Consider the following 25,781-nt stretch of genomic DNA (forward strand, 5'->3'; position numbering starts at 1 on the left):
AAACTGAATAAGACTCACATTTCTTTCAATCTTGTACCCAGATTTTAGCAGAGAAGCATATTTAGTTTCTTTAATAAAAAAATAAACACCAGTCAGGAGAATACAGACAGCTCAAGAGGTATGCTTAGATAAAAAATAAACATATCTTTTTTTTTACATAGAATTAAGCATAGTGATTATGGCTCTAGATTGTAAAATTCTCCAATTTGGGACCATCCCCAACCATCATCATGTAATTTGTGCCCCCTCAGATTTTTGGGGTTTATGACACCCCTACCATGTAGTAAACTCAGCAAAAAAAGAAACGTCCCCTTTTCAGGACCCTGTCTTTCAAAGATAATTCCTAAAAATCTAAACTTTGCAGATCTTCATTATAAAGGGTTTAAACACTATTTCCCATGCTTGTTCAATGAACCATAAACAATTAATGAACATTAAGGTCACATTTATGAAAACTTAGGACACTAAAGAGGCCTTTCTACTGACTCTGAAAAACACCAAAAGAAAGATACCCAGGATCCCTGCTCATCTGTGTGAACGTGCCTTAGGCATGTTGCAAGGAGGCATGAGGACTGGAGATGTGGCCAGGGCAATAAATTGCAATGTCCGTACTGTGAGACGCCTAAGACAGCACAACAGGGAGACAGGATGGACAGCTGATTGTCCTCACAGTGGCAGACCACGTGTAACAACACCTGCACAGGATCGGTATATCCGAACATCACACCTGCAGGACAGGTACAGGATGACAACAACAACTGCCCGAGTTACACCAGGAACGCACAATCCCTCGATCAGTGCTCAGACCGTCCGCAATAGGCTGAGAGAGGCTGGGCTGAGGGCTTGTAGGCCTGTTGTAAGGCAGGTCCTCACCAGACATCACCGGCAACAACGTCGTCTGTGGGCACAAACCAACCGTCACTGGACCAGACAAGACTGGCAAAAAGTGCTCTTCACTGATGAGTCGTGGTTTTGTCTCACCAGGGGTGATGGTCAGATTCGCGTTTATCGTCGAAGGAATGAGGGTTACACCGAGGCCTGTACTCTGGAGCGGGATCGATTTTGAGGTGGAGGGTCTGTCATGGTCTGGGGCGGTGTGTCACAGCATCATCAGACTGAGCTTGTTGTCATTGCAGGCAATCTCAACGCTGTGGGTTACAGGGAAGACATCCTCCTCCCTCATGTGGTACCCTTCCTGCAGGCTCATCCTGACATGACCCTTCAGCATGACAATGCCACCAGCCATACTGCTCGTTTTGTGCGTGATTTCCTGCAAGACAGGAATGTCAGTGTTCTGCCATGGCCATTGAAGAGCCTGGATCTCAATCCCATTGAGCACGTCTGGGACCTGTTGGATCGGAGGGTGAGGGCTAGGGCTATTCCCCCCAGAAATATCTGGGAACTTGCAGGTGCCTTGGTGGAAGAGTGGGGTAACATCTCACAGCAAGAACTGGCAAATCTGGTGCAGTCCATGAGGAGGAGATGCACTGTAGTACTTAATACAGCTGGTGGCCACACCAGATACTAACTGTTACTTTCTATTTTGACCCCCCCTTTGTTCAGGGACACATTATTCAATTTCTGTTATTCACATGTCTGTGAAACTTGTTCTCCCTAAGTAAAGTGTGCCATATGTGTAAAGTAACAGTGCTTGAGTCTAGATTATTTGGATTGGGGGCAGCATCATTTGGTTTGAATCAAGTTTGGCTTAATGATTTCTGGTGAATCAGTTGGTCCTCTACCGATGTGCTGGTTGGTTTTAGAATGTGCACATTCAGAATGAACCTTTGAGTTGGGCACCAAAAAGCAAGTCCATCCCAGTCTTTACAGTGTCTGTCTGTATGTCCTAGTGTGGTGATGGTAGCTACTACTTAGGCTATAGCAGGTAAAGCACAACCTACTCAGTGGCCTGCTGTAGGAGACACAATTATTTGTTTGTCATAAGACATAAGATCATACATAAGACAAACACATATACTTGGATAGAAGTGTGTCAAGATCATACAGTAAATCGTACATCCTCTGAAAGTTGTGAAAAAGTTAGTAGCTGATTGGCTACACACAAAGACCAGATGATTGGCTGGCTACCACTGGTGTAAAGTACCTAAGTCAAAATACTTTAAAGTACTCCTTAAGTCGTTTTTTGTGGTATCTGTACTTTACTTTACTATTCATATTTCTGACAACTTTTACTTCACTACATTCCTAAAGAAAATAATGTACTTTTTACTCCATTCATTTTCCCTGACACCCAAAAATACTCTTTACATTTTGAATGCTCAAGAGAGATTCAAGTTCCTTGGTGTCCACATCACCAACAAACTATCCTGGTTCACACCAAGACAGTCATGAAGACAGTCATGAAGAGGGCACAACAAAATCTTTTTCCCCTCAGGAGACTGAAAAGATTTGGCATGGGTCCCCAGATCCTCAAAAAGTTATACAGCTGCACCATTGAGAGCATCCTGACCGGTTGCAACACCGCCTGGTATGGCAACTGCTCGGCATCTGACCGTAAGGCGCTACAGAGGGTAGTGCATACGGCCCAGTACATCACTGGGGCCAAGCTTCCTGCCATCCAGGACCTAAATAATAGGCGGTGTCAGAGGAAAGCCCATAAACTTGTCAGAGACTTCAGTCACCCAAGTCAAAGACTGCTTTCTCTGCTACCGCACGGCAAGCGGTACCGGAGCGCCAAGTCTAGGACCAAAAGGCTCCTTAACAGCTTCTACCCCCAAGCCATAAGACTGCTGAACAATTAATCAAATGGCCACCGGACTATTACATTGACCCCCCCCCATCCTCCATCTGTTTTGTACACTGCTGCTACTCGCTGTTTATTATCTATGCATAGTCACTTCACCCCTACCTACATGTACAAATTACCTCAACTAACCTGTATCCCCGCATACTAACTCGGTACCGGTACCCCCTGTATATAGCCTTGTTATTGTTATGTTATCGTTTCATTTTTTACTTTAGTTTATTTGGTAAATATTTTCTTAACTCTTCTTGAACTGTACTGTTGGTTAAGGGCTTGTAAGTAAGCATTTCATGGTAAGGTCTACACTTGTTGCATGTGACAAATAAAGTTTGATTTGATTTGATAAGGGCTGTTCTTATGCACGACGCAACACGGATTGCCTGGATAGAGCCCTTAGTCATGGTATATTGGCCATATACCACAAACCCCCAAGGTGCCTTATTGCTATTATAAACTGGTTACCAACGTAATTAGAGCAGCAAAAATAAATGTTTTGTCATACCCGTGGTATATGGTCTGATATACCATGGCTGTCAGCCAATCAGCATTCAGGGATCGAACCACCCAGTTTATAATACTGAATATTTGTGTTTTACTTTACTTGCACTTCTAGAGGCCTTAACAAAGGCTTCCAAACTGGCAGCGACTACAGGGCAAAACAGACCAAAAGGACATGGCAAAATCCTCAACCATTTAAGGATTATCGATGCACTATGCAGAAATTGCACCGCCATTTCCTGGTTGCAAAAATTCAAATAGTTTGCCTAATTTCAGTTTATATGACAAAACAAACAAGTATAGTGTATATAGAGTCATTTTACCATCTAAACTGCTGTGAAATATATTTTCCATAACCAAAACTATTGTATTTTCAGCTGTTTGAAGCTGGTATACAAAACCGAAAGTAAAAGATTAAAAAACAAAACTTATGAACAGGAAGCATAGAAATAACACACATATAACAGATCTACCACTTCTTAGACATGCTTTCAATGAGAATGACAAATCTATAACTCACATTTATATGTGAATTTGGTCAGGTTGCCCAAAAAGTTACATACTGCAGCTATAATCTGTCCCCTGTACACATTTTTGGGACCCTACAACCAAATATGAGTTAAATTGGTGCAGCATTCTCACTCACGGGTGCAACAAAAATATCTTCTTACAAGGCACACCTCAAAATATGTTAATGAGACAGAAACAACAATGCCGTGCACCCACTAGTGGTCAAAAGGTTTTTTGTACAGAACGCTCCAAAGATACTGTACGGTACTGTATTCTGTGGGGTGGAATTACAGTACCATTCGAAATACAGCAACTCTTTCCCTGCCCACAACATTTTCCCACAATGCACCACAAAAAATGTTTCAGATTATTTTACTGTTGATAATACCCAAAATGTGTGTATAATTTACAGTTTTCAGTTACAGTGTATGTATAACCTACTTGGACCATAACAATCCTCACTTGCTCTCGATTGTCTGTATTGTATAGTAATGTGACAGTAACACATCCACATCCACACATCATGCATACACCACAAAACCTTCAGACAGACTCAACAGGGGTGTTTCAGGAGAGGAATTTCTCTACCGACTCCAGCAGTTCAGTGGAGCAGTTTAAACTCTGCAGGCCCAGTAGCAAGTTCTTCTCACGGGTCTGTACTCCATGCTTCTCCCCCTTATAGTCCCCCGTCGTCTCTGACGAGGGGCTGGTGATGATCTGGGAAACCTCAGAGTCTCTGTGTTTGTTGTGGATCAGGGTCCTGGGGGGTGAGGCTGGGGATAGGGGGGCCTCCTCCACCTCAAAGGCTGACTGGGGGACTCTGTCCTGGGTCTTCTCCTTGTCCTCCTCCTGCCACCCCTCTCCAGCCTCCTCTCTGGTCATAAGGCGGGGCACGGTGGCCATGTTGACAGATTCAGACACCATGTCGTGGTCACAGCTGCACAGTGAGCCCCTCTCACACTAAGAGAGTACCAAAATAAATGGGTTGTGAATTACATTTTTACCATCCTCATAATTAGTGGTGACTTCTCAACTATATAATATTTTGAAGAACTCCTGTCTATGCCTCTGTTCCATTGCAAATGATTGCAAATTGCGTAAATAATGTATAAATAAATAAATCATGTTAAAGCACCAGTGAACCTGAGTATACCAGGTACCAGCTGTTAAATTTTGTATTACGCTGTCAGCCTGACAGATTCGTTTCATGTTCAGAAAAGCATTACAGCCCCCCCCCCAAACGTGTGTTTGAGTGATAGTTCGCCACAGAAACCGTGCAAAGTTCTACCCAGCCACCAACTCCTAGCTGGAACTCCAACCTTACCTTTTCCTGTCTGTTGCTGTTCCTTATCTTGGCCCGCTGCTGGGATGACTGTCTGCACTCCTTCACCCTCAGAGCTCCAGAGGAGTGGCTGATTCTCAGAGACTGGCCCTGCTGGTCCATGGGGTCCAGCTCGACATCACTCCTCATCTGCTGTGGAGGTTACACACAATACGGGTCCAAGTCAGCTAGGTCAGCCAGGTCCAAGTCAGCCAGGTTCAAGTCAGCCAGGTCCAAGTCAACCAGGTCCAAGCCAACCAGGTCAGCCAGGTCCAAGTCAACCAAGTCAGCCAGGTCAGCCAGGTCAGCCAGGTTCAAGTCAACCAGGTCCAAGCCAACCAAGTCAGCCAGGACACTATTCAGCCAGGTCAGCCAGGTCCAAGTCAACCAAGTCAGCCAGGTCAGCCAGGTTCAAGTCAACCAGGTCCAAGCCAACCAAGTCAGCCAGGACACAAGTCAGCCAGGTCAGCCAGGTCCAAGTCAACCAAGTCAGCCAGGTCAGCCAGGTCCAAGTCATCCAGGTCCAAGTCAACCAGGTCCAAGCCAACCAAGTCAGCCAGGACACAAGTCAGCCAGGTCAGCCAGGGACAAGTCAGCCACTGCTCAGTATACTGTATGTACTGTAAATTCAGTTTGACCTCTTACATCTACACGTTCCGCAGGCGGAACACCTGCTCCAATATCCAATGATGGGCGTGGCGCGAAATACAAATTCCTCTAAAATCCGAAAACGTCAATTTTTCAAACATATGACTATTTCACAGCATTTTAAAGACAAGACTCTCGTTAATCTAACCACACTGTCCGATTTCAAAAAGGCTTTACAGCGAAAGCAAAACATTAGATTATGTCAGCAGAGTACCCAGCCAGAAATAATCAGACACCCATTTTTCAAGCTAGCATATGTCACAAAAACCCAGAAGACAGCTAAATGCAGCACTAACCTTTGATGATCTTCATCAGATGACACACCTAGGACATTATGTTATACAATACATGCATGTTTTGTTCAATCAAGTTCATATTTATATCAAAAAACAGCTTTTTACATTAGCATGTGACGTTCAGAACTAGCATACCCCCCGCAAACTTCCGGGAATTCGCTAACAATTTACTAAATTACTCACGATAAACGTTCACAAAAAGCATAACAATTATTTTAAGAATTATAGATACAGAACTCCTCTATGCACTCGATATGTCCGATTTTAAAATAGCTTTTTGGTGAAAGCACATTTTGCAATATTCTAAGTACATAGCCCAGCCATCACGGGCTAGCTATTTAGACACCCGGCAAGTTTAGCCTTCACCAAAATTAGATTTACTATTACAAAAGTTTGATTACCTTTTATTGTCTTCGTCAGAATGCACTCCCAGGACTGCTACTTCAATAACAAATGTTGGTTTGGTCCAAAATAATCCATCGTTATATCCGAATAGTGCCGTTTTGTTCGTGCGTTCCAGAAACTATCCGAAATGGTAAATCAGGGTCGTGCGCATGGTGCATTTCGTGACAAAAAAATTATAAATATTCCATTACCGTACTTCGAAGCATGTCAACCGCTGTTTAAAATCAATTTTTATGCAATTTATCTCGTAAAAAAGCGATAATATTCCGACCGGGAATCTCCTTTTCGGCAAACAGAGGAAAAAACACAAAGACGGGGGCGGCCAGGGCACGCGCCTAAGCCCACAGTCCCTTGATCGGCCACTTGAGAAAGGCGATAATGTGTTTCAGCCTGGGGCTGGAATGACGACATTCAGGTTTTTCCCGGGCTCTGAGAGCCTATGGAAGACGTAGGAAGTGTCACGTTAGAGCAGAGATCCTTTGTAATGGATAGAGATGGCAAAGAAGTTCAAGAAATGGTCAGACAGGGTACTTCCTGTACAGAATCTTCTCACGTTTTGGCCTGCCAAATGAGTTCTGTTATACTCACAGACACCATTCAAACAGTTTTAGAAACTTTGGAGTGTTTTCTATCCAAAGCTAATAATTATATGCATATTGTAGTTTCTGGGCAGGACTAATAATCAGATTAAATCGGGTACGTTTTTTATCCAGCCGTGAAAATACTGCCCCCTAGCCATAACAGGTTAAAGAAAGTATGCATATATAACTGAAAACTAAAAAATATGAACTTTTTTGTATGGGGGGGGGGGTCTTTTGTGTTTGGACAGAACTGTAGGTCCAGTAGGTCCATATGTAGGAGGTCCAGGATATAGACCTCCTGCTTTTCAGCTGTGATTGTGCAGACTTAGCACTTCCAGACGGTCTAAAGTGGAACCGGCAGGTACAGTGGTGCTGAATCTGCCCAAGGCACCCTCCCCAGACCAGTGGACCACTGGACACACAGCTCTGAAGGGGTTCAGAAGGACACCCGTTTCACCTACAGACCTCTCCCCATGGGTCCACAACATCAAACACACACAGCATCAGAGCATCAGACCTAGAGCTCCTGGTGTGCTGCTGGATGCATGTGTGTGTTAGCCAGTTAGTCAAGAGCCCTGGGGTGTGTCAGGGAGTTGTCTTGGCACCTAGAAGGCTTTTTGGTCTTTGTCCTCAATCAGCAGCTGAGCTCTAATTCAGCATGTAAAGACAAAGTAAAGTTATTGTGTGTTACGCGAACGACGCATAAGACACGTCACAATGCTGGAATCCATAGCGGTGACACTGCCACGTCTGTTTGCTATATTACAACAACAAAGACGTTACTTCAAACTAAAGCACTGTCTTTCTCCTCAGACATCATTGCACGCGAGATAGAACAGCAGGCTGTACAACCTTTTTTTTACCATGAAGCTGGATGTTCATCTCAAAACAAAAACAATAACAAATGTGCCTGGGGCAGCCAGTGGCGCTGTTTCACCTTTCGCAGCTTTAACCTCTATGGGCTAGGTGGGACGCCCACCTACTCAACAGCCAGTTGAATCCTGTGGCGCGTTATTCAAATCCTTAGATATGCTATTACTTCAATTTTTAAAAAATATGACTATTTTACACCATTTTAAAGATAAGACTCTCGTTAATCTAACCACACTGTCCGATTTCAAAAAGGCTTTACAACGAAAGCAAAACATTAGATTATGTCAGCAGAGTACCAAGCCAGAAATAATCAGACACCCATTTTTCAAGCTAGCATATGTCACAAAAACCCAGAAGACAGCTAAATGCAGCACTAACCTTTGATGATCTTCATCAGATGACACACCTAGGACATTATGTTATACAATACATGCATGTTTTGTTCAATCAAGTTCATATTTATATCAAAAAACAGCTTTTTACATTAGCATGTGACGTTCAGAACTAGCATACCCCCCGCAAACTTCCGGGGAATTTACTAACAATTTACTAAATTACTCACGATAAACGTTCACAAAAAGCATAACAATTATTTTAAGAATTATAGATACAGAACTCCTCTATGCACTCGATATGTCCGATTTTAAAATAGCTTTTTGGTGAAAGCACATTTTGCAATATTCTAAGTACATAGCCCAGCCATCACGGGCTAGCTATTTAGACACCCGGCAAGTTTAGCCTTCACCAAAATCCGATTTACTATTATAAAAGTTTGATTACCTTTTGTTGTCTTCGTCAGAATGCACTCCCAGGACTGCTACTTCAATAACAAATGTTGGTTTGGTCCAAAATAATCCATCGTTATATCCGAATAGCGGCGTTTTGTTCGTGCGTCCCAGACACTATCCGAAATGGTAAATCAGGGTCGCGCACATGGCGCAATTCGTGACAAAAAAATGCTAAATATTCCATTACCGTACTTCGAAGCATGTCAACCGCTGTTTAAAATCAATTTTTATGCAATTTATCTCGTAAAAAAGCGATAATATTCCGACCGGGAATCTCCTTTTCGGCAAACAGAGGAAAAATCACAAAGACGGGGGCGGCCAGGGCACGCGCCTAAGCCCACAGTCCCTTGATCGGCCACTTGAGAAAGGCGATAATGTGTTTCAGCCTGGGGCTGGGATGACGACATTCAGGTTTTTCCCGGGCTCTGAGCGCCCATGGAAGACGTAGGAAGTGTCACGTTAGAGCAGAGATCCTTCGTAAAAGATAGAGATGGCAAAGAAGTTCAAGAAATGGTCAGACAGGCCACTTCCTGTAAAGGAATCTCTCAGGTTTTGACCTGCCATTTGAGTTCTATTATACTCACAGACACCATTCAAACAGTTTTAGAAACTTTGGAGTGTTTTCTATCCAAAGCCAATAATTATATGCACATTCTAGTTACTGGGCAGGAGTAGTAACCAGATTAAATCGGGTACGTTTTTTAATCCAGCCGTGAAAATACTGCCCCCTAGCCATAACAGGTTAAAGTAATGACTAAGATATTTCACCCTGAAACTGTATAACTGTGTGAAATGTATTAGAATCATAAAACTATAATCTGATGTGTGTAGTTTTAGTCAGAATTAGAACCAGGACATTTTGTTCCTTTTTAGCTATGTAAGCAGGGTGCAAGTGTGAAACAAATGATAAGAGAAGCTATCGACAGACAACTTGTGCAACTGTGAAACCAATAACAGGACATTCTGTCTCCACCCATGGAGTGGAGAAACTGTTAGGCTTGCAGAAAATTATGAAACATGTTGCAGAATATGATAAACAATGCATGTGTGTAGTGGAAAAGTACAGACTGTCTGAGCAAGGCGTAGCTTAAGATTTGAACTTGTTTGTGTGTGTGTATAAAATATTCGCTCTGCACTTGAAGGGCAGGGCGCTCTCCGAATAAAGAACTGATACATTGTACGCTGAGACTCTGTCTGTTTCTTTGAGCTGGAGATTTACAACCTTCAGGACACAGACAGAGCGATATTGAATAGTTGAGTTCAACAATTGAGATAGAAATTCTCGTGACACTGTGGTGAGTTATTCACAATTTTGAACAAATAAAGTTTTATATGTAAAATGGCTAAATAAAGAGCAAAATTATTGATTATTATTATATTATTATTTGTGCCCTGGTCCTATAAGAGCTCTTTGTCACTTCCCACGAGCCGGGTTGTGACAAAAACTCACACTCATTCTTATGTTTAATAATTGTATCATATAGTGTGTGAGTGGCAGGCTTACAATTAAAAACCACATTTGAGAGTGCTCTGACCCTGGTGCTAGAGGGGGTACACAGCTGGAGGTTGAATGTTTGAAGGGGTACGGGACTATAAAACGTTTGGGAACCACTACTCTAGAGCACTGTGCTTTACAATGTTTTTATTTTTTGTGATCAACATTTTAATACATTTTCTCAGAAACATACTTACAAAATAACGGATTGTAGTACAAGAAAGCAGTACATTGTTGCATTTGAATGTTTATGTTTTTGTAGACCTGACTCCAGCCTTTGTGTTTGCCTGGCAACATGAGACATCTATTCTTGTGCAGCATCTATCCACCCCTCTACCCCTACACTCCATCCACTCTACTTCTACCCTCCAAGCTCTCTACAACAACCCTCCAACCCCTTTACCCTTACCCTCCATCCCTCTACTCCTACCCTCCAGCCCTCTATCCCTACCCTCCAACGCCTCTACCCCTACCCTCCAACGCCTCTACCCCTACCCTCCAGCTCTCTAACCCTACCCTCCACCCCTACCCTCCACCCGACTCTCCAAACCCTCTACCTCTACCCTCCACCCCTCTACCTCTACCTCTACCCTACACTCCTCTATCTCTACCCTACACTCCTCTACCTCTACCCTACATCCCTCTACCTGACTCTCCAAACCCTCTACCCTACACTCCTCTACCTCTAACCTACACTCCTCTATCTCTACCATCAACCCCTCTACCTCTACCCTACACTCCTCTAATTCTACCCTAAACCACTCTACCCCTACCCTAAACCACTCTACCTCCACCCCTCTACCTCTACCTCTACCCTACACTCCTCTACCTCTACCCTCCACCCCTCTACCCCTACCCTCCACCCCTCTACCCCTACTCTCCACCTCTCTACCCATAACCTCCACTCCTCTACCCATACCCTCCACCCCTCTACCACTACCTCTCCCACCCTACCCTCCACACCTCTACCTCTACCACTACCCTACAGCCCACTCACTACCCCTACACCCCTCTACCCCACACCACTCTAACGGTGACTAACCCCATTCTGTACAAATGTGCGCAACTGCGACATTCAAACGAGGCTGCAATGAAAACTAATGGGACTGTACTGACTGTGTTGACATCAAAATCTGGGGTGTGAACTACATTTCTATTCAAGCGTTGATTGACATGGTAATGGCTCTATAGTATTGGAGAAAAGTTGAAAAAACTGACCCCTCTGACGCTGTACGTTACATCGTGATGTGTCATGGCGTAACGTACAGCACGCATAAAGCAACTAATTCTGTCTTACAGCCTTTCTCCACCAGGTGTAGCACTTCTCTCACGGCTTAAAAACAAGAAAGGGACAAGGACAGGGTAAGGGGGGATACCTAGTCATTTTTTGCATCATCACTGCAAGCTATCATGACTCTCAAAAGCCGCTGTTCACTTCTGAAGATCACTTTAGCACCGCCCTAAAAACCCGATTCAAATTCGACACAAACCTTCAAATAGGTAGGTAATGACACATAATATAAACTCTTTATAGTGTTTTATTTACATTTTAGAGGCGATAAGGTGATAAGTTGGACAGATCGGGTGAAAAAAGCCGTTTCCCCACACGACATCTCTCTTTCTCGCTATCACGCAATAGGTTTCACTTCCCCACCCGCCATTTAAAAAAAAAAACCCGACAGAGCTCATTGCCTTTCTTGACTCATGGTGAGATGGGCATCACAAAGGTCTCGTCATTGATTTTGTTGGAAAGGGGAGAAATTGTGCTTTACAATGGTATTGATATTACAGTTGATCTGGAAGTATTACGTTTTTTGGCTGTTACCCCTACCCTCAACCCCTCCACTCCTACCACCCACTCCTCGCCCTCTACCCTCCACTCCTCTACACTAAACCACTCTAACTCTACCCTCCATCCCTACCCTCTACCCCTACCCTCCACCCCTCTTCCCCTACCCTCTACCCCTACCCTACACCCCTCTACTACACCCCTCTACCTCTACCCCTCTACCCTTACTCTCCACCCCTCTCCTACACCCCTCTACCCTTACCCTCCACCCCTCACCCCTCTATTCCTACCCTCCACCCCTCTACCCCTACCCTCCACCCCAACCTCTCTACCTTACACCACTCTACCCTCTACCCCTACCACCCCTCTACCCTACCCTACCCTCCAGCCCCACAGTAGCACACTAACTCACTGTGTCTCCAGTGGACATAGAGGACACTCTATGGAACTTCGTCTTGGAGGTGGAGGACTGTCTGCTGAGCATGGAGTCCCTGAAGGAGGACTCACTGTTGGACACAGAGATAAAGTCCTTCCTAGGGGTCTGGGCCAGGCAGTGCAGACAGGGAACCTTCTCTGCCAAAGTGTCTCTGTATGGGAGAGTCAACAAAAAAGAAAGGAAAGGAGAGGGTAAAAGGAGGAGAGAGGCAAGAGGGAGGGATACAACATCAAGCATATAGTACACCAAATCATCCCTATTGTCATCACCTAAGTCAAATGCAACAAGTCAGTTGTTATACTGTGCATTCGGAAAGTATTCAGACCCCTTGACTTTTCCCACATTTTGTTACATCACAGCCTTATTCCAAAATGGATAACATAAATGTTTTTCATCATTAATCTACACACAATACCACATAATGACAAAGCGAAAAACAGAAATTCCTTATTTATGTAAGTATTCAGACCCTTTGCTATGAGACTCGAAATTGAGCTCAGGTGCATCCTGTTTCTATTGATCATCCTTGAGATGTTTCTACAACTTGATTGGAGTCCACCTGTGGTAAATTAAATTGATTGGACATTATTTGGAAAGGCACACACCTGTCTATATAAGGTCCCAGAGTTCACAGTGCATGTCAGAGCAAAAACCAAGCCATGAGGTCGAAGGAACTGTCCTTAGAGCTCCGAGACAGGATTGTGTCGAGGCACAGATCTGGGGAAGGGTACCAAAACATTTTTGCAGTATTGAAGGTCCCGAAGAACACTGTGGCCTCCATCATTCTTAAATGGAAGAAGTTTGGAACCACCAAGACTCTTCCTAGAGCTGGCCACCCGGCCAAACTGAGCAATCAGGGGAGAAGGGCTTTGGTCAGGGACGTGACCAAGATCCCAATGGTCACTCTAACATAGCTACTCTGTGAAGATGGGAGAACCTTCCAAAAGGACAACCATCTCTGCAGCACTCCACCAATCGGGCTTTTATGGTAGAGTGGCCAGACGGAGGCCACTCCTCAGTAAAAAGCATGACAGCCTGCTTGAAGTTTGCCAAAAGGCACCAAAAGGACTCTCAGACCATGAGAAACAAGATTCTCTGGTCTGATGAAACCAATATTGAGCCATCCCTACGGGGAAGCATGGTGGTGGCAGCATCATGCTGTGGGGATGTTTTTCAGTGGCAGGGAGACTCGTCAGGATTGAGGGAAACATGAACAGAGCAAAGTACAGAGAGATCCTTCATGAAAACCGTCTCTAGAGCGCTCAGGACCTCAGACTGGGGCGATGGCTCACCTTCCAGCAGTACAGCAACCCTAAGCACACAGCCAAGACAATGCAGGAGTGGTTTCGGACAAGTCTGTGAATGTCCTTGAGTGGCCCATTCAGAGCCTGGACTTGAACCCGATCGAACATCTCTGGAGAAACCTGAGGATCTGCAGAGAAGAATGGGAGAATCTCCCCAAATACAGGTGTGCCGAGCTTGTAGCGTCATACCCAAGAAGAATCGAGGCTGTAATCGCTGCCAAAGGTGCTTCAACAAAGTACTGATTAAAGGGTCTGAATACTTATGTAAATGTAATATTTATTTGTTAACTTTTTTTACCTGTTTTTGCTTTGTCTTTATGGGGTATTGTGTGTAGGTTAATGAGTGGGAAAAAACGATTTAATCCAGTTTAGAATAAGGCTGTAACGTAACAAAATGTGGAAAAAGTCAAGGGGTCTGAGTACTTTCATAATGCCCTGTAGGAGCCCAATCTGGACGGCCAAGCCCAATCACACCAAAGGATCCCTATGGCAACTTGCCAAAACAACCTTAGGTTATGAAAGGTTAGGACAGTACATAAAATGGTGTTTTGAGTTATACCCTAGGGGAGGGACACATTAAGATGATTATACTCACCTGTATTTGGAGTGGATGATGGCATAGATGAAGGGGTTATAGATGGCTGAGGCTTTGGCTATGACAGCAGGGACTGCCTTGGAGTAGGGACTGAGGGTACTTCCATAGCTGAAAGGAGAGGTAACATTTATAGGACACTACAAGCCTCACAGATAAAGTAATCTGACCTCCTCAGGTTTTACTGACACATGGCAGTAACTTATTCTGCTCTGCTTCCACCCTCTAAAAATACGTTTGGAGTCAGAACTCTGTGTTTGTTCAGTATGTCAGTGGATGGTCAGTCATGCGTCAGTCCATGCCTGTCTGTGCCTTGGTCAGTCAGTGTGGTGTCTGTTTGCACTGCCTGCCTAGTTGGCTCCTGTGCAGCCTGTTCGTATGGCTCGGCAGTGACCCAAAGGTGTTGTGGAGTGAGCAGGAGGAATCATATGCTTGATTATCCCTCCTCTCCGACAGACTGCACTCCATCACTTCACATCCACTCTCTTCACCTCTACTCTCGCTGCAGTACGTACAGTACCTTCCCCACACAAAACAAAAAAAAACATATGTTTAAACTGTCTCTGACCCTGATAGAGTTTAAAAACTCTCAAAACAGACTCTCACCTCTTCAACCCATAGGTGCCTGCCATTCCGAACCAATCCAAGCCTCACTTTAAAATAATTTGTGGGATTCGGAAAAAATGTATTCCATATTTTTCTGCATTAACCAAAGATCTGCAGGAACTACAGTAAAATCCTCAACTTCATATCTGAATCAACAGTCAGAAAAATAAATTCAAGACCCCTGATCGTTCATAATATCTAGATCACATGCCCTCTAACTATTTCTCAAGCATCTCAACAGCTTGTATTCATAAAGCATCTCAGAGTAGAAGTGCTGATCTAGGATCAAGTTTCAAGTTTTAATTTACACATGCAGTACAGTGAAAGGTCTTTCTTTTGTTAGCTATTTCATTAGCTATATAGCGGTCTTATGGCATGAGGATAGAAGCTGTTCTGAAGCCTGTTGGTGTCAGACTTGATGCACCGGTACTGCTTGCCATGAGGAAGCAGAGCAAACAGTCTATGGCTTGGTTGGTTGGAGTCTTTAACGATTTTGGGCTGTCCACACCACCCTCTGTAGGGCCATGCAATCGATGGCGGTGCTTTTGCCATACCAAGCAGTGATGCAGCCAGTCAAGATTATCTCAATGAAACAGCTGTATAACCTTTTGAGTATTTGAGGGCCCATGCCAAACTTTTTCAGCCTCCTGAGAGCGAAGAGGCACTGTCACATCTTTTTCACGACCGTGCGCGGGTGTGTGGACCATTTTAAGTTCTTAGTGATTTGAACACCCGGGAACTTGAAGCTCTCTACCCGCTCCACTGCAGCTCCATCGATGTGGATGGGGGCTTGCTCGCCCCCTCATTTCCTATAGTCCACAATCAGCTCCTTGGTCTTACTGACTTTGAGGAAGAGGTTGTGGTTCCGGGCCCACACTTCCAAGTCAGTGACGTCCCTTTAGGCTGTCTCATTGTCGCTGATGATCCGGCCTACCAACTTTGTGTCGTCAGCAAACTTGATGTTGGTATAACTCGAATCGTGCATTGCTACGCAGTCGTGGGTAAACAGGGAGTACAGGAAGGGACTAAGCACACACCCCTGCGGGGCCCCAGTGTTGAGGGTTAGCGTGGCGGAGGTGATTTTGCTTACCCTCACCACCTTCCTCCAGAAAGTCCAGGATCCAGTTGCAGAGGGAGAACGTTCAGTCCCAGGGTCCTAAACTTGGTGACGAGCGTGGAGAGGACAATGGTATTGAACGCTGAGCTGTAGTCAATGGATAGCATTCTCACATATGTATTCCTCTTATCTAGGTGGGTGAGGGTAGTGTGGAGTGCAATTGAGATTGCGTCGTCTATGGATCTGTTGGGGTGATATGCAAATTAAGTGGGTCTAGGGTGTCTTGGATGAGGGAGTTGATGTGTGCCATAACCAGCCTCTCAAAGTACTTCATGGTTACAAACGTGAGTGCTACAGGGCGGTAGTAATTGTGGCATGAAGCCTTAGAGTTATTGAGAACAGGAATGATGGTGGTCATCTTAAAACATGGGGATTACAGACTGGGACAAGAAGAGGTTGAAAATTACTGTGAATATACTTGCCAGCTGTTCTGCGCAGGCTCTGAGAACGAACCCTGGAATACCATAGGGCCCGCGGCCTTGCGGGTATATACCTGAATAAAGACTTTACTCACGTCGGCCTCAGAGAGCGAGATCACCCTATCTTCTGGGTTGGTGGTGGCCCTCACACCCGACACATGTTATTGTCAAAGGGTGCATAAGTTCGTCTGGTAGAGCGGCATCGTTGGGCAGATCATGGCTGGGTCTTCCTTTGTAATCCATAATGGACTGTAGCCCCTGCTATATTCGGCGGGTGTCGGAGCCTGTGTAATATGATTCCACCTTATTCTTATATTGTCCTTTTGCTCATTTGATGACTCTGCCGTAGCCTCAGGGTTGTCTGCGATAGCCCTGTGCGCGGTAGCCCTATACTTTAGTTTAGCTCCAACCTCAGTGTTAATCCAGGGCTTTTGATTGGGTAAGCAGCAAACCTTAACTGTGGGGACAACGTCGCTTATGCATTTCCTAATGAAGCTGGTGATGGAGGTGGTTAGCTCATTGACGTTATCGGCAGAGTCCAGAAACACAGTCCTGTAGCATAATCTCTGATTCTGGAGACCATTTCTCAATGGAGCGAGTCACAAGTAATTCCTGTTTGAGATTCTGCTTGCAGACAGGAAGCAGGAGTACGGAGTCAATATCTGATTTGCAGAATGGTGGACAAGGGAGGGCCTGGTATGCTTGCTTGTGGGTAGAATAACAGTGGTCTAGAACTTTACCGCCGCTAGTGGTGAGGGAGACGTGTTGTTGGAAGTTGGGCATCACGTGTCTTAATGACGCAGAATTAAAATCACCTGTAACCAGAAAAGCAGCTTCTGGATTGTTTTCCTGCTTGGTTATACTGTAACCCTCATACAGTTTATTAAGTGCCAGCTTGTTATTTTTTCTTGTTCTGAGGTGGAATGCATACAACAGTCATGATAACAGCTGAAAACTCTCTCGGGAGGTTAAATGGTCGGCATTTGACCATCAGGTATTCCAAGACGGGTGAACAATGGGCCGACACTTCCACCACGCTCGAGTCAGCACACCAGTTGTTGTTGATAAAGAGGCAAACCCCTCCCCCCTCAATGTACCCAGACTCCTCTTCCTGTTGACACGGTGAATGGCGAATCCATCGAGTTGGATAGCCATGGGGGGTGTCTGAGAGTCATGTTTCAGAAAAGCAGAGTCCCCTTGGTAGCAAATCCGCGATTGGAGGTTATCCATCTTATTATCAAGTGACTGTACATTGGCCAGTAGAATGGGCAGAAGAGGTGGCCAGTTCTCCCTTCACGTTAATCTCTCCAGGATCCCCCCTCTTGCCTCTGTAACGTCAGTGTTTCCTCTTGGCCCGTAAATTGAGTCGGAATTTGAGAAAGAGCCCAGGGCAGATGAGTTGAAGTTGAAGCCGGAATTGAGGTAAGTAACTGCCGATCTGATGTTCAAAAGTCCTTGTCGGTCGTAAGAAATGAAAAAATGAAGTAAAAATTAACAACAAAGGAATCACAAAATAGAAAAGTTGGATTGGTGCTATCAAAACGGCCGCCATCCAGTACAGCGCCATCTTTCATCAGATACCCCCGTCCATGTAATCGTATTCAGAATGATCTAAAAACAGGCAAAACTGATCCTAGATCAGCCCTCCTACTGAGACGCTTTGTGAATATGGGAACTGAACCCCATTGAAATTCATATGTAACACCATAGTTACCCAGCCCAGGCGATGAGGGTGACGCAGGCGTAGGGAGACCAGGACATCACATACACGATGATGACTACAAAGGCAATCTTGGCCAGCTTCCACTCAGTCTTGATGGACTGCTGCTGGATCAGGGTGGACTTCCTTACCTGACTGCCCAGCTTCTCCATGTCTCTGTGGGCATTGGAGAGGGGATGGACGGGGTGTCAGAGGAAGATAGACAACCAGAGGGCCCCATCATCTGGATATGTGTTTTGATGGTGTGTGTGTGCATATGAGTGTGTGTGTGTGTATGTGTGCATGTGTGTGTATATATAAGTACAATATATAGTTGTCGTCGGAAGTTTACATACACCTTAGTCAAATACATTTAAACTCAGTTTCTCACAATTCCTGACATTTAATCTGAGTACAGTTTCCCTGTCTTTAACTTCCTGACTGATGTCTTGAGATGTTGCTTCAATATATCCACATAATTTTCCGACCTCATGATGCCATCTATTTTGTGAAGTGCACCAGTCCCTCCTGCAGCAAAGCACCCCCACAACATGATGCTGCCACACACATGCTTCACGGTTGGGATGGTGTTCTTCGGCTTGCAAGCCTCCCCCTTTTCCTCCAAACATAACGATGGTCATTATGGCCAAACAGTTCTATTTTTGTTTCATCAGACCAGAGGACTTTTCTCCAAAAAGTATGATATTTGTCCCCATGTGCAGTTGCAAACCACTCTGGCTTTTTTATGGCGGTTTTGGAGCAGTGGCTTCTTCCTTGCTAAGCGGACTTTCAGGTTATGTCGACAAAGGACTCGTTTTACTGTGGATATACAGTGAGGGAAAAAAGTATTTGATCCCCTGCTGATTTTGTATGTTTGCCCACTGACAAAGAAATGATCAGTTTATAATTTTAATGGTAGGTTTATTTGAGCAGTGAGAGACAGAATATTATTATTTTTTTAATTATAAATTGATTTGCATTTTAATGAGGGAAATAAGTATTTGACCCCCTCTCAATCAGAAAGATTTCTGGCTCCCAGGAGTCTTTTATACAGGTGACGAGCTGAGATTAGGAGCACACTCTTAAAGGGAGTGCTCCTAATCTCAGTTTGTTACCTGTATAAAAGACACCTGTCCACAGAAGCAACCAATCAATCAGATTCCAAACTCTCCACCATGGCCAAGACCAAAGAGCTCTCCAAGGATGTCAGGGACAAGATTGTAGACCTACACAAGGCTGGAATGGGCTACAAGACCATCGCCAAGCAGCTTGGTGAGAAGGTGACAACAGTTGGTGCGATTATTCGCAAATGGAAGAAACGCAAAAGAACTGTCGATCTCCCTCGGCCTGGGGCTCCATGCAAGATCTCACCTCGTGGAGTTGCAATGATCATGAGAACGGTGAGGATTCAGCCCAGAACTACACGGGAGGATCTTGTCAATGATCTCAAGGCAGCTGGGACCATAGTCACCAAGAAAACAATTGGTAACACACTACGCCGTGAAGGACTGAAATCCTGCAGCGCCCTCAAGGTCCCCCTGCTCAAGAAAGCACATATACATGCCGTCTAAAGTTTGCCAAAGAACATCTGAATGATTCAGAGGACAACTGGGTGAAAGTGTTGTGGTCAGATGAGACCAAAATGGAGCTCTTTGGCATCAACTCAACTCGCCGTGTTTGGAGGAGGAAGAATGCTGCCTATGACCCCAAGAACATTATGCTTTGGGGGTATTTTTCTGCTAAGGAGACAGGACAACTTCACAGCATCAAAGGGACGATGGACGGGGCCATGTACCATCAAATCTTGGGTGAGAACCTCCTTCCCTCAGCCAGGGCATTGAAAATGGGTCGTGGATGGGTATTCCAGCATGACAATGACCCAGAACACACGGCCAAGGCAACAAAGAAGTGGCTCAAGAAGAAGCACATTAAGGTCCTGGAGTGGCCTAGCCAGTCTCCAGACCTTAATCCCATAGAAAATCTGTGGAGGGAGCTGAAGGTTCGAGTTGCCAAACGTCAGCCTCGAAACCTTAATGACTTGGAGAAGATCTGCAAAGAGGAGTGGGACAAAATCCCTCCTGAGATGTGTGCAAACCTGGTGGCCAACTACAAGAAACGTCTGACCTCTGTGATTGCCAACAAGGGTTTTGCCACCAAGTACTAAGTCATGTTTTGCAGAGGAGTGAAATACTTATTTCCCTCATTAAAATGCTAATCATTTTATAACATTTTTGACATGGGTTTTTCTGGATTTTTTTGTTCTTATTCTGTCTCTCACTGTTCAAATAAACCTACCATTAAAATTATAGACTAATCATTTCTTTGTCAGTGGGCAAACGTACAAAATCAGCAGGGGATCAAATACTTTTTTCCCTCACTGTCGATACTTTTGTACCTGTTTCCTCCAGCATCTTCAGAAGATCCTTTGCTGTTGTTCTGGGATTGATTTGCACTTTTCGCACCAAAGTACATTCATCTCTAGGTGACAGAACGCGTCTCCTTCCTGAGCGGTATGACGACTGCGTGGTCCCATGGTGTTTATACTTGCGTACTATTGTTTGTACAGATGAACGTCGTACCTTCAGCTGTTTGGAAATTGTTCCCAAGGATGAACAAGACTTGTGAAGGTCTACAATTTTCTTTCTGAGGTCTTGGCTGATTTCTTTTGGTTTTCCCATGATGTCAAGCAAAGAGGCACTGAGTTTGAAGGTAGGCCTTGAAATACATCCCCAGGTACACCTCCAATTGACTCAAATTATGTCAATTAGCCCATCAGAAGCTTCTAAAGCCATGACATAATTTTCAGGAATTTCCTAAGCTGTTTAAAGGCACAGTCAACTTAGTGTATGTAAACTTCTGACCCACTGGAATTGTGATAAAGTGAATTTTAAGTAAAGTAATCTGTCTGGAAAGAATTGTTGGAAAAATTACTTGTGTCATGCACAAATTAGATGTCCTAACCGACTTGCCAAAACTATAGTTTGTTAACAAGAAATTTGTGGAGTGGTTGAAAAATGAGTTTTAATGACTCCAACCTAAGTGAATGTAAACTTCCGACTTCAACTGTATGTCTATGTGTGTATGCACACAGAGGCATGGCTGTGTGAATGTATCAACTCACCTACTACCAGTGCGTATGGCCAGGAACATGCAGAGGTAGCAGTAAGAGATGATGCCCAGAGGGATGAAGAACACAAAGACGCATAGCATTAGAGTGTAGCTCCTATTGGCTGGTGTGGAGGTCACATAATCCCACGTACAGGATGTCATCAGGCCCTCCGGGATATAAGAACCTGCGTAGGAACAATGGTTTAGTTTGAAAGATAAGATAAAAGGTTGCTAGCCTGGTCCCAGATCTGTTTGGGCTCTTGCCAACTCCATTCGTGTCATTGTCTAGCAAAACATGGCATGACAATTCCATAAGGAGTTGGCAAGAGAGCAGAAACAGTCAGAAAACTGGCACTCAAAAGGACGGTGTTAGTGGAGGGAACTCACTCCAGCCCAGGAGAGGTGCCAGGCTCCAGGCCAATGAGTAGAGCCAGACTATGACGATGACGACGGAGGTGCGGCGTTTAGAGGTCCAATGCAGGGCCTGCAGGGGCTTGGTGATGACTATGTAGCGGTCAATGGAGATAGCCAGCAGGTTGATCATGGAGGTGATCCCAAATAAGGCCCCACAGAAGGCGTACATCTTACAGCCTAACCATAAAATCATTTCACAGAGACAGATAACAGAAATGTTACAATCTGAGTAATCTCAGAGATGGAATTTCCACATAATTACTTTGATGAGTATTTTTTGTTCAGTGTGTACAGCATAATTCATCTCAAAATACCAAAGTAGCTGAAGCTTTCAATTATGACAATTGATCTGATGCGGTTATTTTACCAAATATATGGAATGAAGGTAAAAGTACCTGTGTCTCCAAACACCCACTCCTTGTAGAGACAGTTGACAAAGAAGATGGGGGACTGTGTGACGGCCATGAGGAAGTCACTCACTGCCAGGTTCATGATGAAATAGTTGGGAGGAGTCCGAAGCTTCTTGTTACTGAAATATAGGACAAATATACATATGCAGTGTTTGTTTAAAAAAAAATGTATTCATTGTTATTAGCTTACCGCTCATTTAAGCTTTTACCTTTCACTTTATCACTAAAGCTTAATCATTATTAACCTGTTAGGGCTAGGGGGCAGTATTGACACGGCCGGATAAAAAACGTACCCAATTTAATCTGGTTACTACTCCTGCCCAGTAACTAGAATATGCATATAATTATTGGCTTTGGATAGAAAACACCCTAAAGTTTCTAAAACTGTTTGAATGGTGTCTGTGAGTATAACAGAACTCATATGGCAGGCAAAAACCTGAGAAGATTCTGAACAGGAAGTGGCCTGTCTGACAAGTTGTTGTTCATCTTGGCTCTTTTTATTGAAGACTCAGGATCTTTGCTGTAACGTGACACTTCCTATGGCTCCCATAGGCTCTCAGAGCCCGGGAAAAAGCTGAATGATATCGAGGCAGCCCCAGGCTGAGATTATGAGATTAATGGCATAAAAATTGATTTTAAACAGCGGTTGACATCCTTCGAAGTACGGTAATGGAATATTTAGAATTTTTTTGTCACGAAATCCGCCATGCTCGTCACCCTTATTTACCCTTTCGGATAGTGTCTTGAACGCACGAACGAAACGCCGCTATTTGGATATAACAATGGATTATTTGGGACCAAAGCAACAATTGTTATTGAAGTAGAAGTCCTGGGAGTGCATTCTGACGAAGAACAGCAAAGGTAATAAAATTTTTCTTATAGTAAATCTGACTTTGGTGAGTGCTAAACTTGCTGGGTGTCTAAATAGCTAGCTCTGTGATGCCGGGCTATCTATTTAGAATATTGCAAAATGTGCTTTCACCGAAAAGCTATTTTAAAATCGGACATATCGAGTGCATAGAGGAGTTCTGTATCTATAATTCTTAAAATAATTGTTATGTTTTTTGTGAACGTTTATCGTGAGTAATTTAGTAAATTCACCGGCAGTGTTCGGTCGGAATGCTAGTCACATGCTAGTCACATGCTAATGTAAAAAGCTGGTTTTTGATATAAATATGAACTTGATTGAACAAAACATGCATGTATTGTATAACATACTGTCCTAGGGTTGTCATCTGATGAAGATCATCAAAGGTTAGTGCTGCATTTAGCTGTGGTTTGGGTTTATGTGACATTATATGTGTAACGGTTGTCTTCTGTAGAAATGGACCAAGGCGCAGCAGGTACGTGAATACTCATCTTTAATTAAAATAAAGGAGTAAAGCATCCACTTAACAATTCAAACAAAGTAACAACAGCTACAGTTCTGCAGGCTAGAAACGCAATGCAAAAAACAACCACCCACAACCCCAAAGAAAAACACACACACCTATATAGGACTTCCAATCAAAGGCAACTATACACACCTGCCTTCAATTGGAAGTCCCAATCATCCACCCAACATTTAACCAACACAAACATGCCACGTCCTGACCCCAAAACTAAAACACTAGCTCCATCTGCTGGTCAGGACGTGACAGTACCCCCCCCTCAAGGTGCAGACCCCGGAATGCACCTACCAACAAAAAAAACCAACACAAAACCCATAAACAATAACCCTAAAACAATAAGGGAGGGAAGGGAGGGTGGCTGCCGTCACCGACGGCACTGTGCTACACCCTCCCTCCCCAACCCACCTATCCTGGAGGTGGCTCAGGTGCAGGGCGTGGACCTTGCTCCACCGTCGGCGTAGCCCACTTCGGTGGCGCTGCTAGCTGCGCCGGGCAGATGGGCCACTTGGGCTGACCCTGGCAGACGGACCACTCGTGCTGGGCCGGAGGACAGGAGGGCCCCTCGGGCTGGGCCGGAGGACAGGAGGGCCCCTCGGGCTGGGCCGGGGGACAGGAGGACCCCTCGGGCTGGGCCGGGGGACAGGAGGGCCACTCGGGCTGGAGCGGAGGGCAGGAGGGCCACTCGGGCTGGGCCGGAGAGCAGGAGGGCCCCTCGGGCTGGGCCGGAGGGCAGGAGGACCACTCGGGCTGGGCCGGAGGGCAGGAGGACCACTCGGGCTGGGCCGGAGGGCAGGAGGACCACTCGGGCTGATCCTGACAGGCCGGGCACCCTGGCAGATCAGGGCAGGCGGGCACCTCTGGCAGAACAGGGCAGTCCGGCCACTCTGGCAGAACAGGGCAGTCCGGCCACTCTGGCAGAACAGGGCAGTCCGGCCACTCTGGCAGAACAGGGCAGTCCGGCCACTCTGGCAGAACAGGGCAGTCCGGCCACTCTGGCAGAACAGGGCAGTCCGGCCACTCTGGCAGAACAGGGCAGTCCGGCCACTCCGGCAGAACAGGGCAGTCCGGCCACTCCGGCAGTTCAACGCAGTCCGGCCACTCCGGCAGTTCAGCGCAGTCCGGCCACTCCGGCAGTTCAGCGCAGTCCGGCCACTCCGGCAGTTCAGCGCAGTCCGGCCACTCCGGCAGTTCAGCGCAGTCTGGCCACTCCGGCAGTTCAGCGCAGTCTGGCCACTCCGGCAGTTCAGCGCAGTCTGGCCACTCCGGCAGTTCAGCGCAGTCGGGCCACTCCGGCGACTGTTGACTGGCAGGCAGCTCCGACGACTGTTGACTGGCGGGCAGCTCCGACGACTGTTGACTGGCGGGCAGCTCCGACGACTGTTGACTGGCGGGCAGCTCCGACGACTGTTGACTGGCGGGCAGCTCCGACGACTGTTGACTGGCGGGCAGCTCCGACGACTGTTGACTGGCGGGCAGCTCCGACGACTGTTGACTGGCGGGCAGCTCTGACGACTGTTGACTGGCGGGCAGCTCTGACGACTGTTGACTGGCGGGCAGCTCTGACGACTGTTGACTGGCGGGCAGCTCTGGTGACTGTTGACTGGCGGGCAGCTCTGATGACGACTGTTGACTCCTGATGCGTGGGGCAGGTATTGGACGTACCAGCCTGGAGACACGCACCTCCATGCTAGTGTGTCTAGCGGGAAACACCGGACCGAAAGGGCGCACTGGCGGTCTTGAGTGCAGGGTTGGCATCACCCCTTCCGGCTCGATGCTCCCCTTGCCCTGGCACCTGCGGGGCGCTGGTACTGGGTGAACTGGGCTGTGCGTCCGTATAGGCGAGATGGTGCGCACCTCAGCGTGACATGGCGCCCTCCACCTCGTACGCACCTCCCTGTAGTCACGGGTAGCTGGCTTACGGCTCTTCCCTGGCCTGGCCAAACTACCCGTGTGCCCCCCCCAAAAAAAATCTTGGGGCTGCCTCTCGGGTTCCCTTAGCTCCCTTAACTTGTCCGCCCAGAATTTTCTTTCGTCCTGCCAGGTCCATTCCTCCATTTTCTTCTCCTGTGGCTTCCTCCTCTTCTGCTGCTTGGTCCTTTGGTGGGTGGTTCTGTAACGGTTGTCTTCTGTAGAAATGGACCAAGGCGCAGCAGGTACGTGAATACTCATCTTTAATTAAAATAAAGGAGTAAAGCATCTACTTAACAATTCAAACAAAGTAACAACAGCTACAGTTCTGCAGGCTAGAAACGCAGTGCAAAAAACAACCACCCACAACCCCAAAGAAAAACACACACACCTATATAGGACTTCCAAT

The 25,781-nt window shown here is 45.7% G+C and overlaps 1 protein-coding gene across 2 annotated transcripts in view; it reads right to left on the minus strand.

Annotated features, from left to right (window-relative positions):
- Positions 1-3,723: 3,723 nt before the first annotated feature.
- opn4xa (opsin 4xa) overlaps positions 3,724-25,781 on the minus strand; it is a 64,059-nt gene continuing 42,001 nt past the window's right edge. The window contains exons 2-9 of one of the 2 annotated variants that reach the window (XM_014128739.2): positions 22,059-22,192; positions 21,637-21,840; positions 21,263-21,434; positions 18,157-18,318; positions 14,304-14,411; positions 12,381-12,555; positions 5,097-5,246; positions 3,724-4,732 (exon numbers count right to left, since the gene is read on the minus strand). In XM_014128739.2, coding sequence (XP_013984214.1) covers positions 4,340-4,732; positions 5,097-5,246; positions 12,381-12,555; positions 14,304-14,411; positions 18,157-18,318; positions 21,263-21,434; positions 21,637-21,840; positions 22,059-22,192 — 1,498 coding nt within the window. In that variant the 3' untranslated portion in view covers positions 3,724-4,339. 2 annotated transcript variants of the gene reach the window in all.

The sequence above is a fragment of the Salmo salar genome, chromosome ssa01, assembly GCF_905237065.1.
Source record: "Salmo salar chromosome ssa01, Ssal_v3.1, whole genome shotgun sequence".
NCBI lineage: Eukaryota > Metazoa > Chordata > Actinopteri > Salmoniformes > Salmonidae > Salmo > Salmo salar.